The following is a 17,502-nucleotide window of genomic DNA, read 5'->3' as shown; positions in this document are numbered from 1 at the left end:
ACATAAACATTGTTCCTCTCACACATTGCAATTCATTCACTAAATATTCATTTATAATAAACTGCATATTTCCAGGTATAATTGATAATTAATTATGTTTATGTCCAATTAAAGTACAGCTAAATTATGTCCGTTATATAAAAGCATTGTTTAGAAGTGATAGAAAAGAGGTTAGAGCAGGTCCTAGAGGTATAGAAGGGAAAGTAAGACTAGAGAGAGAGAGAGTGGGGGATGGAGATTGAGAAACAAAGAAGCTATATAGATGTGTCGGAAAGTTCAAGGAGTTTTACATATAAGCATTTTGGAAGTACACGTTTATATAAGAAAATTCTATAGTCATATGTTATATTTTGGCAAAGACAGGGCTGAAGCAATATTAATTAGACTTTCCCATTTTTTCCATTTAGTATTGAATTTCAATTGTGAGATTATTATACTATTATGTAAACTTGAATATAAGTCCTGAACCTGAACTTGCTGACTTGGGTGATTATTTCTCTATTAGTTCGTCATCTCCATATTTTATGATTCCAGAACATCTCCATTCCGGCAGGGACACGAGCCATGTTTTAAGTACAGTGAAAGTTGAATCTGTTGTATGCGAAAAAAGTTACAGTCCATATTTCAAACGTTTAATGCCAATAGCTGATTATCTTAAACCATTAAAGCCAAAGATATTCCCTTATTACTTATAAATCACTGACAGATTGTGTTATTAGTTAAGATGTTGACAAAGTTTCATCAGAATAAAGTCATATTTGACTAAATTATTGTGGAAACCAGCTTCAAATCAGAGCTAAATTTGTTAATAGAGTATGCACAGACTGTATTCATATTTGAATTTCGCCTTTGTTTTTGAATAATATATTAATCAAGTTTCATCAGAATCTGGTCTTTTCTGACAAAGTTACGGGGCAAAAACCATTGACCAATCAGAGCGGAGTATGCTTATTAATAATGCATGGATTTCGCTCAACTTCGAACTTATCGTCTAAGTTTGTATATTGATCAATGAATATTCAGGTGAGTTATTTTGAAAAGTGTGGACATTGACCAGGGTATGCATTTTTAATATGTGTTAAATTTTGTTCAAGTTTCAATTTTACACAACCCAAGTTTTATTAATATGGGCATGGGTTCGACACACTGCGCATGACATGTGTCGCTTGTCCAGATTTCAACTCATAATAGAACAATATTTCAGGAAACATGTACTCTCATTTCGTTGTGTGTTCAATTTCTGACGTAAACTCATACCATGGGTCCGTATTTATGAAATCGTTCTCATGCTTAAGAAAGAATTTTGTGCTCAACCTTAATTTTTTATTCCGATTACAGATTAATAAAAAAATCTAATTTTGTTAATGATTTGGACAAAATTATAGGCCGTATCCTGTTTCTAATGTTACATTTGACTTTTTGATCGTTTGACATTATTTAAGTTAGTTACAGGAAAACTGGTATGAGCACATAATCCATGTTTGAGCATGAGAACGGTTTCATGAATACGGGCCCAAGTGTCGCTTGTCCTGTGTTCGAATTTTAGTGGAATTCTAAGGTAAACATATCCTGTCGCTATTATTCCCCAATTCGACTGCTGCAAGAAACACGCACTGTCTCCAGTCCTGGGTTCGACTCATATCATTTTTGTACCATAGTGTCACCAACAGCGCTTGTACTCGTTAGGTAAAAGACAATAGCCTGACGTCATGATCGGTAAAATAGAGATACCCACTTGTGACGTCACATACTTGTTACTTAGCTGCATAGCAATCGGCAAAGGCGGAGATGATAGTCTCTCCCCTGACATTTACTTCTTTTGTTTAAACCCTCGATTACCACAATGAATATCAGGTTATTCTTGATATTTGTGGTAATGATGTGCGCCATAAACCAAGGGCCTGCTGTGTATCGGGACCTTACGTGGTAAGGTTTGGACCAGGCATCGTAAGATTGGATCTTAGATGTTATTCTTTGACTTGACATTTCGCAAAGATCTCGCTTCGCTCAAATTAATGTCAATAACCTTTTCAAGTTTACGATTGTGTTGCCATTTAATGTTTAGAAATATTTACTTTTAACTTAATCATTTTGATTCTGTAGCGTGGAGCTCGAGCCAGGATATGCCAAAAGATTGTTTTATCATTTCACCGCAAGTGAAATTGAGAAAGTCTGTCCAACGGTTACCGACCTGACATGGGTAAGGATTATATATTTTTAATGTTAACGACTGTCATGAAAACGTCAACAATTTATGCTTTTATCAGCCGCCGGCTGTAAAACGGGTTTCTTCACCTGTGTCGGTATCTTAGGAATTTGCGGGTATGGAACATTGAATGTGTGTTTTATAGTACAATTTCCTGAAAATAATTATGATTTGATTTATTTTAGCGAATTGGGAATTGGGTATTCTGTAATCTGTTGTGTGTGCTTCTAACTCTGCTGTTGGGCTATGCGCCGTCGATCGGAAAAGTCGTCAAAGAGAAATGGTCTGCCGTCGTGTCAATGTACCAAGAATGGAGAGCTCGTAAGTAACCAGCGAATGTTAAAATATTGAATAAAGCAGCAGTTTTCAGTTCTAGTGTTCTGTTAACCTTTTAATTAAGACGTTTTCGAACATTAACGTACCCTTTTTATGAACCAAGGGTTGTAAAACTACCATAACGCGCCACCTTCCGGATGATACACGTTTGTTAGCTTGCAAACCATTTTAGTATCGCGCATACCTGTGTTCTCAGACCAATGTTTTGATTAAGTATTAAAGTGAATTGTTTGGGAACGTACCGTGTGATTGTGAATCTTGACAGACTTTAATCTTTGAGTAGCTCTTTGGTCATGTTTAAAGAACGGGTGCCACTTTTCTAGCAGCATTATAATTGGTTAGACTTGGGTGTCTGGAACTAGTCAGATAATTAACTGTCAGTCCCGGGTTCCGTTATGATAAAATCTAAGGATGCATAGAAAGTAATGTTTTGTTTGTCGAAAACTTAAACCTTGGATTTCGAAAAGTTGACCTAACATAAATATTTGTTTGTACAGGTCCTTCCCTCTGTCGTCACTGCGGTACTGCCCCGTGTCAGGTTAAAAGGAGATCCTTGTGGAAGCCCTCCGGTACTTGTAAGAAAGACGAGGCAAATTTCGCAAAAAGGTCAAACGCCATGATGTTGTTTAACTATGGACTAGAGTTGTCCGTGGTACTGACCAAATAGCTGCCATGGAATGACCTGTACTTGGAGAGGAAGTTCGCCCATCATTTTGAGGAGGAGCATATGGTATTGTTCCCAATGTGCATCCAGCGTCAGATCAACTACTGGTACCCTGTCCCTCGCTAGGTATGTACTCTGCCTCTCAATAGGTACTATATGCCCCTCGCTTGATTGGTGTTATATCCCTCTTTATGTACTCTGTTCCTTGCTAGATTGGTACTATATCCCTCGCTAATAACACTGTCATTCACTAGGTACTATGTCCTTCGCTAGGATCGTGCTATATCCCTCTCTGGAAGCACTGTCACTCACGAGGTATTATGTCCATTACTAGGTAGGTTCTCTTCCTCTGTAGGTACTATGTCCCTCACAAGGATCGTGCTATATCCTTCTCTAGGTAATGTGTCCTATGCTAGGTTGTTACTATATCCCTCTCTAGGTACTATGTCCCTCACTGGGTTCGTGCTATATCCTTCTCTAGGGAATGTGTCCTATGCTAGGTTGGTACTATATGTTACTATATCCCTCTCTAGCTACTATGTCCCTCATTGGGCTGTTACTATATCCCTCTCTAGGCACTATGTCCCTCATTGGGTTGTTTCTATATCCCTCTCTAGGTACTATTTCCCTCACAAGGATCGTGCTATATCCTTCTCTAGGTACTTTGTCCCTCACTGGGTTCGTACTATATCCCTCTCTAGGTATTATGTCCCTCCCTGGGTTGGTACTATATCCCTCTCTAGGTCCTATGTCCCTCACTGGGTTCGTACTATATCCCTCTCTAGGGACTATGTCCCTCACTGGGGTGGTACTATATCCTTCTTACTATATCCCTCTCTAGGTACTATCTATATCCCTCTCTAGGTACTATCTATATCCCTCTCTAGGTACTATTTCCCTCATTGGGTTGTTTCTATATCCCTCTCTAGGTACTATGTCCCTCATTGGGTTGTTACTATATCCCTCTCTAGGTATTATGTCCCTCACTGGGTTGATACTATATCCTTCCCTAGGTAATGTGTTCTATGTTAGGTTGTTACTATATCCCTCTCTAGGTACTATGTCCCTCATTGGGTTGTTACTATATCCTTCTATAGGTAATGTGCCCTTTGCTAGGTTGGTACTATATCCTTCTCTAGGTACTATGTCCCTCACTGGGTTGGTACTATATCCTTCTCTAGGTAATGTGTCCTATGCTAGGTTGGTACTATATCCTTCTCTAGGTTCTATGTCCCTCACTGGGTTGGTACTATATCCTTCTCTAGGTAATGTGTCCTATGCTAGGTTGGTACTATACCCCTTCTAGGTTCTATGTCCCTCACTGGGTGGTACTATATCTTTCTCTAGGTACTATGTCCCTCACTGGGTTCGTACTATATCCCTCTCTAGGTACTATGTCCCTCACTGGGTTCGTGCTATATCCTTCTCTAGGTAATGTGTCCTTCTATATCCCTCTCTAGGTACTATGTCCTGCACTGGGTTGTTACTATTTCCCTCTCTAGGTACTATGTCTCTCACTGGGTTGGTACTATATCCCTCTCTACTATATCCCTCTCTAGGTACTATGTCCTTCACTGGGTTGTTACTATTTCCCTCTCTAGGTACTATGTCCTTCACTGGGTTGTTACTATTTCCCTCTCTAGGTACTATGTCCTTCACTGGGTTGTTACTATATCGGTACTATGTCCCTCATTGGGTTGGTACTACATCCTTCTCTAGGTACTATATCCTTCTCTAGGCAATGTGTCCTATGCTAGGTTGATACTATATCCTTCCCTAGGAAATGTGTCCTATGCTAGGTTGATACTATATCCTTCTCTAGGTAATGTGTCCTTCTATATCCCTCTCTAGGTACTATGTCCTTCACTGGGTTGTTACTATTTCCCTCTCTAGGTACTATGTCCCTCATTGGGTTGGTACTATATCCTTCTCTAGGTACTATATCCTTCTCTAGGTACTTTGTCCCTCACTGGGTTCGTGCTATATCCTTCTCTAGGTACTATGTCCCTCACTGGGTTGGTACTATATCCTTCTCCAGATATTATGTCCCTCACTGGGTTGGTACTATATCCTTCTCCAGGAACTATGTCCCTCACTGGGTTGGTACTATATCCTTCTCCAGGAACTATGTCCCTCACTGGGTTGGTACTATATCCCTCTCTAGGTTCTATGTCCCTCAGTGGGTGGCTCACTGGGTTGGTACTATATCCTTCTCTAGGTAATGTGTCCTTTGCTAGGTTGGTACTATATCCTGTTGATACTATATCCTTCCCTAGGTAATGTGTCCTATGCTAGGTTGGTACTATATCCTTCTCTAGGTACTATATCCTTCTCTAGGTACTATGTCCCTCACTGGGTTGGTACTATATCCCTCTCTAGGTTCTATGTCCCTCAGTGGGTGGTACTATATCTTTCTCTAGGTACTATGTCCCTCACTGGGTTGGTACTATATCATTCTCCAGGTACTATGTCCCTCACTGGGTTGGTACTATATCCTTCTCCAGGAACTATGTCCCTCACTGGGTTGGTACTATATCCTTCTCCAGATATTATGTCCCTCACTGGGTTGGTACTATATCCTTCTCCGGGTACTATGTCCCTCACTGGGTTGGTACTATATCCCGCTCTAGGTACTATGTCCCTCACTGGGTTGATACTATATCCTTCTCTAGGTACTATATCCTCCTCTAGGTACTATGTCCCTCACTGGGTTGGTGCTATATCCCTCTCTAGGTTCTATGTCCCTCAGTGGGTGGCTCACTGGGTTGGTACTATATCCTTCTCTAGGTAATGTGTCCTATGTTAGGTTCGTACTATATCCCTCTCTAGGTACTATGTCCCTCACTGGGTTGGTACTATATCCAGGTACTATGTCCCTCATTGGGTTGTTACTATATCCCGCTCTAGGTACTATGTCCCTCCCTGGGTTGGTACTATAACCTTCTCAGGTACTATGTCTCTCACTGGGTTGGTTCTGTATCCTTCTCTAGGTGTTTTGTCCTTCACTGGGTTGGTACTATTTCCTTCTCTAGGTACTAAGTCCATCACTGGGTTGGTACTATTTCCTTCTCTAGGTACTATGTCCCTCACTGGGTTGGTACTATATCCCTCTCTATGTATTATGTCCATCACTGGGTTGGTACTATAACCTTCTCTAGGTACTATGTCTCTCACTGGGTTGGTACTATATCCTTCTCTAGGTACTATGTCCCTCACTGGGTTGTTACTATATCCCTCTCTAGGTACTATGTCCTTCACTGGGTTGTTACTATATCCCTCTCTAGGTACTATGTCTCTCACTGGGTTGGTACTATATCCCTCTTCAGGTACTATATCCCTCACTGGGTTGGTACTATATCCTTCTCCAGGTACTATGTCCCTCACTGGGTTGGTACTATATCCTTCTCTAGGTACTATGTCCCTCACTGGGGTGGTACTATATCCTTCTCTAGGTACTATGTCCCTCACTCTATATCCTTCTCTAGGTACTATATCCTTCTCTAGGTACTTTGTCCCTCACTGGGTTCGTGCTATATCCTTCTCTAGGTACTATGTCCCTCACTCTATATCCTTCTCTAGGTACTATATCCTTCTCTAGGTACTTTGTCCCTCACTGGGTTCGTGCTATATCCTTCTCTAGGTACTATGTCCCTCACTGGGTGGTACTATATCCTTCTCTAGGTACTATGTCCCTCACTGGGGTGGTACTATATCCTTCTCTAGGTACTATGTCCCTCACTGGGTGGTACTATATCCTTCTCTAGGTACTATGTCCCTCACTGGGTGGTACTATATCCTTCTCTAGGTACTATGTCCCTCACTGGGTGGTACTATATCCTTCTCTAGGTACTATGTCCCTTACTGGGTTGGTACTATATCTTTCTCTAGGTACTATGTCCCTCACTGGGTTCGTGGTATATCCTTCTCCAGGTACTATGTCCCTCACTGGGTTCGTGCTATATCCTTCTCCAGGTACTATGTCCCTCCCTGGGTTGGTACTATATCCTTCTCCAGGTACTATTTCCCTCACTGGGTTGGTACTATATCCTTCTCCAGGTACTATGTCCCTCCCTGGGTTGGTACTATATCCTTCTCCAGGTACTATGTCCCTAACTGGGTTGTTACTATATCCCTCTCTAGGTACTATGCCCTTCACTGGGTTGTTACTATATCCCTCTCTAGGTACTCTGTCCCTCACTGGGTTGGTACTATATCCTTCTCCAGGTACTATGTCCCTCCCTGGGTTGGTACTATATCCTTCTCCAGGTACTATGTCCCTCTCTGGGTTCGTGCTATATCCTTCTCTAGGTAATGTGTCATATGCTAGGTTGGTACTATATCCTTCTCTAGGTACTATGTCTCTCATTGGGTTGTTACTATATCCTTCCCTAGGTAATGTGTCCTATGTTAGGTTGTTACTATATCCCTCTCTAGGTACTATGTCCCTCATTGGGTTGGTACTATATCCTTCTCTAGGTACTATGTCTCTCACACTGGGTTCGTGCTATATCCTTCTCTAGGTACTATGTCCCTCACTGGGGTGGTACTATATCCTTCTCTAGGTACTATGTCCCTTACTGGGTTGGTACTATATCTTTCTCTAGGTACTATGTCCCTCACTGGGTTCGTGGTATATCCTTCTCTAGGTACTATGTCCCTCACTGGGTTCGTGCTATATCCTTCTCTAGGTACTTTGTCCCTCACTGGGTTCGTGCTATATCCTTCTCTAGGTACTATGTCCCTCACTGGGGTGGTACTATATCCTTCTCTAGGTACTATGTCCCTCTCTGGGTTCGTGCTATATCCTTCTCTAGGTAATGTGTCCTATGCTAGGTTGGTACTATATCCTTCTCTAGGTACTATGTCCTTCCCTGGGTTGGTACTATATCCCTCTCTAGGTACTATGCCCCTCACTGGGTTGGTACTATATCCCTCTCTAGGTACTATGTCTCTCACTGGGGTGGAACTATATCCCTCTTCAGGTACTATATCCCTCACTGGGTTGGTACTATATCCTTCTCCAGGTACTATGTCCCTCACTGGGTTCGTGCTATATCCATCTCTAGGTAATGTGCCCTTTGCTAGGTTGGTATAATGTCCTTCACCCTTCCCTCACTAGGTAGGCTACCTTTTCCTGGCTAGATACGTTCGTCCCCAAAATATTAATGATGAAAAAAATGAAAAAATATAATTTGATTTTTAAAAATCATTAAATGAATATATTTTAAATTAAAGGTGTTGTCGTGGCCAGTTAAGCTGACCACCAGGTTCTGCAGAATTACCAACATGCAAATTTTTGCTCGCTTTGTATTGGTCAGTTTTGTTCCGGCGAATTTTATGTAGTACAACTAACAATCATGTGATCAATAAAATATCCTAAAATTGATTTTTGTGTTCATGTTATATTTTTGTAACCGTCGTTTTAAACATGTCACAGATTCGTTAAAACGTATGGAATGTCATACATTGAAGTGAGACTGAACTTATATTACCGACACCTCGGCCCGTATTCACGAAACCGTTCTCATGCTCAAGCATGGATTCTGTGCTCAAACAAACTCTGTTACTCACTTAAATAATGTGACATGCTCGAACAATAAAATGTTAACATTGTAATACTTTAAGACAACAATATTATTTTACATTTATCACTGGAACAAGATATTGGGCTTGATCCCAGAATCTGGGTTTGAGCATGAGAACGTTTCCGTGAATGCGGCCCCTTGATTTACGGGCATCCTCAAAATTCTTTATCTGTCATGGTATATTTAGAAAAAAAATCTATCTGTCTTTTTCTCCGTATTTTACTGATACACTAGCTGTCATTTCTAACTATGTCATGAAGTCCTCACTGAGGTATATATATTCACAAATGTATATTATATAAAAAGAAAAATGATCATCAACACGTCCTTAGCATTTTCATATCATCAAAGAGATTCGTCAGGCTGTTTATTTAAAGGAGATATTTAATCATACATAATCGTACTCATAACAAAACAAAAATCTAAATTGATGGTACTCTTTGCCTTGGGCCCATTTAAGCAATGAATGTTTTAGCAAATGTTGTCATGGTCCTATAACACACACTGCTATTAATGACAAACTTAATAAAGCCCCTGTTTTAGCAGGGTTAAATTTAACTTACCACCTATCAGCCCACAATTGTATATTTTCCGAGATCCCTATTTGTTCGATTACTTGAGGAGACTTATCAGAACATAAAAGAGAAGTATCATCTGCAAAGAGTTTCGAAAGGCTTTCTAGATTGTCAGTTATATCGTTCATATCTAGTATAAACAGCAACGGACCAAGAACCGAACCCTGAGGCACACCTGCATTTGTGGTCTTTACAGTTGATTTCCAATTTCCAATGAATACTTGTTGAGATCTATTTGTTACATAGTTCATAACTCGCCGTTAACTCACCGTTGTCGACGTCATACCATTAGTCTACGACTACTATTGACCCAACCACTAGCGTAAAAAGTTTACCAATTCAACAATTTTCCTGAAATTCCATAACTTGACAGTTTCACTTTCAGCCCCCTGTGCCACACCCAGTCAAATGCTTTAGAAATGTCGCAGAAAACTAGACATGTGGCTTGCCTATTTTCAAATATACACATGTCGCTTGATGGTCTGAAATTTCGCGGTCTATGTCAATAGTGTCCGATATCGTAAAAGTACACGTGTCCGATAGAAGAATGGGGTCAAGGATCGAGCAGCACGTGCGTCCAATTCTAGTCGGTCTGTCAATTACATTCGAGAGGCGGAAAGAGTTTATAATATCTAAAAGTGCGTGGTTATTAACTACTACCAGAAGGTCTACATTTACATCACCAACTATTACAATATACAGTGTCTCATTCAAAGCTGTTTCGACAGAGTGTCGAATCGAAAAAGGTTCCAGAAATTGTGCGTACAGTTTGGAGGTCTATAGACTGTGCATAATATATATGTTTTTTTGGAAACTGGATCTCTACCCATACAACCACCTATCTGGAATTCTAAGTCCGTTCTACGACATGTGCACAGGAGGCTAGAAGTAAAACCATTTATCAAATAGCAATATTCCTAGATGAAGGATGCTACACCATCCGCTTCATTTGGAAACCGTCGACACCCTCCGTAAAATGGTCCCATTTGGCACGCACAATGCACAGGGGCTCGGTTTCGGGATACTTTCGGTTAATAATAAATCTATACACATCAGTAAATAACAGCCCCACATTCTAAAACCTTCTAAAAATTGAGGGTACCCGATACCCTCAATTTTTAGAAGGTTTTAGAATGTGTATAAACACCGGATAACAAGTGTTGCTGTTATTTACTGGTGTGTATAGGTTTATAATTAACCGAAAGTATCCCGAAACAGGGCCCCTGTGGCACAATGAGCTTGGTACGAAACATTTTGCTGGAGTGCTTTCGTTACCGGCGACCAGGTCAAAGGGGGATAACTGCATAGTAGAATAATATTTCAGGAAACACAGTATATGTACTCTATTTTCGTTTTGTCTTCAATTTTTGACGGAAACACATACCTGGGCCCGTATTTATGAAACCATTATCATGCTCACAGGGGCGGATACAGGAGTTTATTAAGGAAAATAGCCTTTAATTTGCCACACAATTTCGCGCTTAGGAATTGGCATTAAGGCTGTCATTATATTCTAGGGATTAATATATATGGTATATCGCTTAGTATATGGGAGACAATGGCAAGTTCGGCCCCGGGGTAAGTCCGGCCGGGACAAGTTCAGCCCATGCAACATTATATAAATGGTCGTGAAGTTGACAGGGAAAACCTGACGTCGCATGCTATTATGCTGATTCCAACGTGGACCGAACTTACTTGCCCAAACCTTCCCTAACTAGAACATGTTTTTTTAGTATCCACTTTTTCCGAATGAAAACTAAGCTAATTTAAGATATAAAGTTGGCACTCATGTTTGATTAACTGTTGCATCAATTTGATTGGAGCTCCAAGTAGACGATGTGATCTACATTCCAATTCAAATAAGCATGTCCCTGTTATATTTGCTTGCTTAAAAAAAGCAATTTCAAATAGCAGTTTTCGGCTACAACCATATGTTTCATATTTTACTCCACATACAATGATCATCACTATGTTTTTATTGATTTTAAGCCCACCATCTTCAGGTGGTGGGCTATTCAAATCACCCTGCGTCAGTGGTCCGTCCGTCCGTCATTCCGTCTTTTTAGCGCTATTTCGTGATACATAAACAATGTATACGTATTAAACGTGTCGCAAATTTCAAGACCGGCTGGCCCCTTTGTCAAGTGTTGACTGAGCGAGTTATTTGTGTAACTTTACCTTATACCAATACACCACTATAACGTGTCGGTGCAGCGTAACATTACATGTGTATACTGTACAACACCTAAACCATATACTGTACACCAATATACAAGTACAGCATATAGCATCATGTAATATACAGAACATTATCATACATCAACAACCTTGTAACTTACAACCACGTTATATTCCATTTAGGCCTATTCCGTGCATGCACATTTACAAATATATGTACTAAACACCACTCTATTATATATTTTACCACGGGTCTCTACAAAATACCAAATATTTTTTGCATAAGTACATGTACAATATCGTAATGTGAGAATCTTACTTGAAAAAAAGTTTGATAATCTCTTTTTATTTTGCATTGAAAGAGTGGTCCGACCTAATAGTGTATGCCGGTCTTGTAGAATAATTTTGCATTGACAGAGTGGTCCGACTTGATAGTGTATGCAGGTATTGTAGAGTAATTTTGTTGTTATAATCTAGGGATAGAATCTCTTTGACAGAAATGCTCGTTTCCGCGCACAGATACGAATTTACTATGAATTGTTTTACCTGACTTGGCCCAAAGTTGTGTCGTTTTACTTCATTGCTACATTGTCTTGTAGGTAACGAGTGATATAATAGAAATAGCTGATGAGTAATAATCTCTTAAGCATACATTATAAGAAAGGAAGTGATATTTAAACGGGGAAAAAAATACCAGCGTAATGTAATGTAAGATTTGTTCTGAATCTTTTTCTAGCCCACCTTCTCCCTACGAGACATTTTTTATAAGGAAATTGTGGAAATCGAAAACTTTGGTCTAAACTCATCTCTTTTCTTTTCTCCTCTTTTTCTGCTCTTATTTTTAATCATGTATTTTCATTTTCCTTAATAATCTTATGCATAAAACATATATAAAAACGATAAACAGTTACAACATGCGTAATTTACAATATAAAATCCACGGCATATTTACAATGTTTTCCAGTGTGGTATTAAAGGGACATCACGTGAAAAGGCGTCTTTTTTAATGAATGTATGTATTGTATGCACTTCCACTTATGTTGCCTCGCTATCCCCATATTCATAGTCCGTTCCAAATGTCCAGTTTGACCACTTGAATTGTTCGGGAAAGCCCTGCTAAATATAACGCCGATAACGTCACATGACTAGGCAGTAAACACAAGTGGTGCGAGCGAGATGAAACGGTTTCAAAAGGGGCCCCCAGAGAGGGGCCGTCAGGCAACTGCAACTTCTTACCGCACTATTATTATTATTTCCTTTATTTCCTCCAGAAATGAAGAGTTACAGAAATAACGAACAAAACACTATTGAAAAGAGAAGAAAATGCATTCACAATCATGGTCACACCCTGACATAGTGACTCACACATGCACATGGACAGACACACACATAAGAGAATAATAATAGTACACGCATCATACCATAAAGTACTATAAACACAACACAATGATATAATAGGTACTATTACAGTCATTATACGGTGATAATTATGATGATAGACAGTATAACACTAATCATATATTACATCACACATTGATATAATAGACATATTTACACTCTTCAAACTACATTGTCATATAATAGTATAGACAGTAATTCACTTCTCGTACTAAGCAATCATACGACATTGTAATAAACAGTATTACAAGCATCACACTATAAATTATACAGCATTATTATAGACAGTATTACTGTTACATAAGTCTTACAATACAATCATACATTGAGTAGAACCCGTTGCACGAAGTCATACAACATAGTCATACAGTGGTGTGAAATACACAACATACAATATAATAATTAACTTGAAGAAACAGCGCAACCATACAATGATTTCAGTTGTAGTAATACATCTCACAAGATTAATTCATACAATACAAACAATATTATGAATGGTAGTAAGTTGCACTAATCAACAGGAAAGACGTAGGAAATGCTTGCCTACTAATATGAATACAAAAATATATGTATTTCATGTATTCATCTTGCTGAAGCGTGAGGTACACACAAGTAAATTAGTGATCATATTACTCAGTATACAACATTCAAATATCTAAGGATAAATTACATAATGCCACTGTATTGAAGAATTTTAGTAATAATAACAATGGATTTTATTCTAAAGTCCTCCAGTTCATATGGAGATAAGTCATAATTGAAAATACCACCAAGAAGAACATGAAGTAGATGGTAATTAGACATTACATTAAGATTAAACACAAAATCTATATCTTTTACAGTACTGAGTACACACCAGAGCTGGTCACGTAATAGCTCTGTGTGTGAGCATTCGAGTACACTATGCATAATAGTATCTTTGTACATAGATCCACAGTAATGACACAAATATATATTTTCATTATCGCGCATTTCAACACAAAGTTTAACAATTTTCTTAAAACATGGACTGTATTGTGGAAAGCGTAAAGCAAGTTTCCATATAGCATACGGTTGTATCTTATTATGTAAAAGAGTGAAGCGAGAGAAGTCCCTATCAGCGTTCATTCTTTCACATAAGTTAAACTGTTCATAGTTTTTTACATGGTCATTGACTAAACGCTTCCATTGACATTTGTTTGGAAATACACCACTCTTCAAAAATTCATCAATAAAATGATACAAATTGTATTTTTGTAAAACATTAACAATGTCGGGAACAAAACCTCTACTAAATTGAGACAGGTTGAATTCGAATAGACGCTTGATAAGAATTTCGCGTGTTAAACAGCCAACTTCCATGGAACATATTCTACCAAAAAATAACATTTTCTTTACGCTGATGTATACTTCTACAGAAAACCAACCAATCAAGGACGTGCACATATCTGTTCTTGTTCTTACATTAAAACCTTGGATTGATTTGACAATGAAGTTTTGTGCTTTTTCTAACATGTAAATTTCATTTTGCTTTAATTGCCACAATTCACACCCATACAGTGCTGAGGGATATACTTTACACTTTACAATTTTTGCAGTGGTTAAAGGATTCAGAGCACATGGATGTGCTCCAGAACGAATTAAGGACATAACACCACTCTTTAATTTGGAACAAGCACGTTCTGTACGTTCGACATTGTTATTTCTACTATTCAATAAAACTCCGACATGAGTAATACTTTCTACAATTGGTAGTTTCTTTCCATATACAGTTATATCACAATTAATATTGGGTTTCTTTTTAGAAGTAAAAACAACAGTTTTAGATTTAGTAGAGGAAAATGTAAATCTCCACTTTCTACTGTATTTCTCGCAAATAGATAGTAGATACTGTAAACTATTAACGTTATTGCTGATAATACATATGTCATCAGCTTGTGTAGGTATATTTATTCGCGAGGAAAGAACTATTGCCCCTTTCCCGCTAAATTCCACTTCATTTAGCAAATCATTAATAAAGACTAAATACAGTTTTGCGGATAAAGACCCACCTTGTAAGATTCCCCGTTTCATGATTACATTGTCCGACTTGAGACCATTAAAAACAACATTACTGGTAAATCGAGAATACATTAGTTTCATGATATTCCATACTTTCCCTTTAATACCCATATTGTAAAGCTTATAGAATAGGCCATCTTGCCATACAGTATCGAAGGCTTTATTGCTATCAAGAAAAGCGACAAGCACATCAGATCCATTATCTAGGTTATAGTTTACACTTTCCTGTAGATTAAAAGAGGTACATAAACTACACAGTTTTTTGCGATATGCTGATTGATGCCTGTTCGGAAATGTGTATGATTCTAGGACTGGACTTAAACGGTCGGACAAGAGTGTCTCAAAAATCTTGAAAAACACAGGAATTAATGTTATACCCCTATAGTTGTTCGGGTCATCTTTTGGTTTCCGATTACCTTTATACAGAGTGATTATTGTACCAAGTTTCCATGATTTGGGAATATATTCATACTTAGCAATGAGATTGAACAAAAATGTAATATGTTTGATCATTAGACTGTTACAGTATTTAATATGCTCATACACAAGACCGTCCGGACCACCAGACTTTTTTGTCTTGAGACCTTTACATATTTCAGAAACCTCTTTAAAAGTAAATTCTTTTTCTAGAAAAACATCTTTATCAGTTTTCGCTTTTTCTGTCATGTTCGGTAAATAATCTTGAACATGATTAAAAAAGTCTACATCGAACAGTTCATTAGGTTTGTTCTCGAACAATTTACAAAAATGGGTACCCCATGCCTTTACTATTCCTTCTGGGTCACGTAGGACCCGACAGTCATACTTCAGGTCTGTTTGTTTCAACTTGGGTTTATGTGATTTACTTTTATATAGTTGCCAGAACAATACTTGGTCAACTTCACCTGATTGATCAATTTCTTCAAATTGAAGTCTCATATACTCGTTAAAAGCATTTCTAAGCTTCTTTCTAAAAACATTCTTACATGACTTATAGTCTAAAAAATAAACATCATTACCTCTACATTGGCCGTTGTCTTTCCACAATTTCCTTTTACTAACCATCAGATGGTGAACATTTGTCAACTCATCATTCCAATATGGTTTTAGATGTCTCTGAAATTTACATTTCTGAATGCAGCGTTTTGATGCATTTAGCAAAACAGATTTTAGAGCCTCATAATATGTATCAATTTCTAGGGTCGACGTGATATTTTGAGGAAAAGCTACTGAACTGAGGTAAATATCAACAATGTATTTGTAGCTTTGTATTTGACCACTATTTACAGCTTTACGCCAGTTATACCTCACAAATTCATCATTACATTGTTTGGATTGGATCTTAGGAGTCCCCACAGAACACAAAACAGGAAGGTGTTCTGAAGTATTAACTTCACATTCATCCAGGACTTCAGACCATTCTACTAAATCTACTATCCTACTTTCGACAAGGATATGGTCAATCATTGTACAGTTCCCAGTGACAGGGCAAAATGTATATTTAGGACCTTTACATTCAGTCTGTACGTTTACCGAGAGTAAATTATTTCTCTTTAAAAACATCTTGAACAAAGCTGATCTTTCATTATGTAAGAAATGATAACGTGGACCACTAATTTTTACATTTAAATCACCTATGATGATAACCTTCCCTTTCTCCGAGTACACGGCCACAAGAGATTCTAATATGTCTAGGGTTTCCTTAAAAACATCGAAGTGCCTTGATGATGCTGGCATGTATGCAGAAAAGACAAAAATATAGTTACTATCAGACTCTTGAATTTCAGCACCTACAATCCGAGGACTATCAGTAACAATCTCTTGAACATTTAGACAAGATTTGTAAAGAATACAAACACCCCCTCTAATGTTGCATTTATAGCGGAATGGGTCTATCTCATGGACAGGTTTTACTATACTTGAGTAGCCGCAATGAGAAAAAGTATCAAAAAAGGACAGGTTATATTCTCTTACCCAATGTTCAGACAGACCACATATATCAATATTATGTTCTTCAAGGCATTTTAGAAGGTATGGCGTGCCGGCCATTACACCTTCAATGTTCCAACACATTATATTAAGTTTGTCACGCACTTTGTTCATGTTCGTTGATGAAGACGTTCTTTGGAAGCCACTGACGAACAGAAACGCCTTCTGGCCAGAAGGAAGGATCCTGTAGGGTATTATATTCGTCATCAACTACGTTAACCTGTGCCGATGCAATTCGTTTCCAGCGTCTCTCAAAGTAACGTAAAAACGTGACAGTAACATTTCTCTCCTCAAAGTACTTGCGCATACCATTTTCTGATGAGAGTTTCTTATTAATACCGTAAACGTAGTATCTACGTGTTCTCATGTGTTTCCCTACGGTGGTGAATCCAACGAAATCTTGTTTTCGATGCATTGAAGACGACAACGACGGAGCGGAAGACACGCACACTGACGACGGAAAATGTACAGGTATAGATGACGTTCCGTCAGATGTAGGCGTTGTGTCGTTAACTTTTGTCTTTTTGTCTTTGACAATTGACGAGTAACTTT

At 38.5% G+C, this 17,502-nt stretch overlaps 1 protein-coding gene across 1 annotated transcript; it reads left to right on the top strand.

Moving 5' to 3' along the window:
• The first annotated feature begins 1,773 nt into the window (after nt 1-1,773).
• On the top strand, nt 1,774-8,577 carry LOC110462839. Its single transcript, XM_021517042.1, has 5 exons — nt 1,774-1,926; nt 2,104-2,200; nt 2,392-2,527; nt 3,040-3,332; nt 8,442-8,577. The coding sequence occupies exons 1-4, from the start codon at nt 1,844-1,846 to the stop codon at nt 3,207-3,209; spliced, it is 486 nt and encodes a 161-aa protein (XP_021372717.1). The 5' UTR covers nt 1,774-1,843; the 3' UTR covers nt 3,210-3,332; nt 8,442-8,577.
• The last annotated feature ends 8,925 nt before the right edge of the window (nt 8,578-17,502 follow it).

Source organism: Mizuhopecten yessoensis, unplaced genomic scaffold (genome assembly GCF_002113885.1).
Source record: "Mizuhopecten yessoensis strain PY_sf001 unplaced genomic scaffold, ASM211388v2 scaffold10835, whole genome shotgun sequence".
NCBI lineage: Eukaryota > Metazoa > Mollusca > Bivalvia > Pectinida > Pectinidae > Mizuhopecten > Mizuhopecten yessoensis.
The sequence above is the reverse complement of the archived record's forward strand: the minus strand, read 5'-3'. Positions and strand labels throughout refer to the sequence as shown.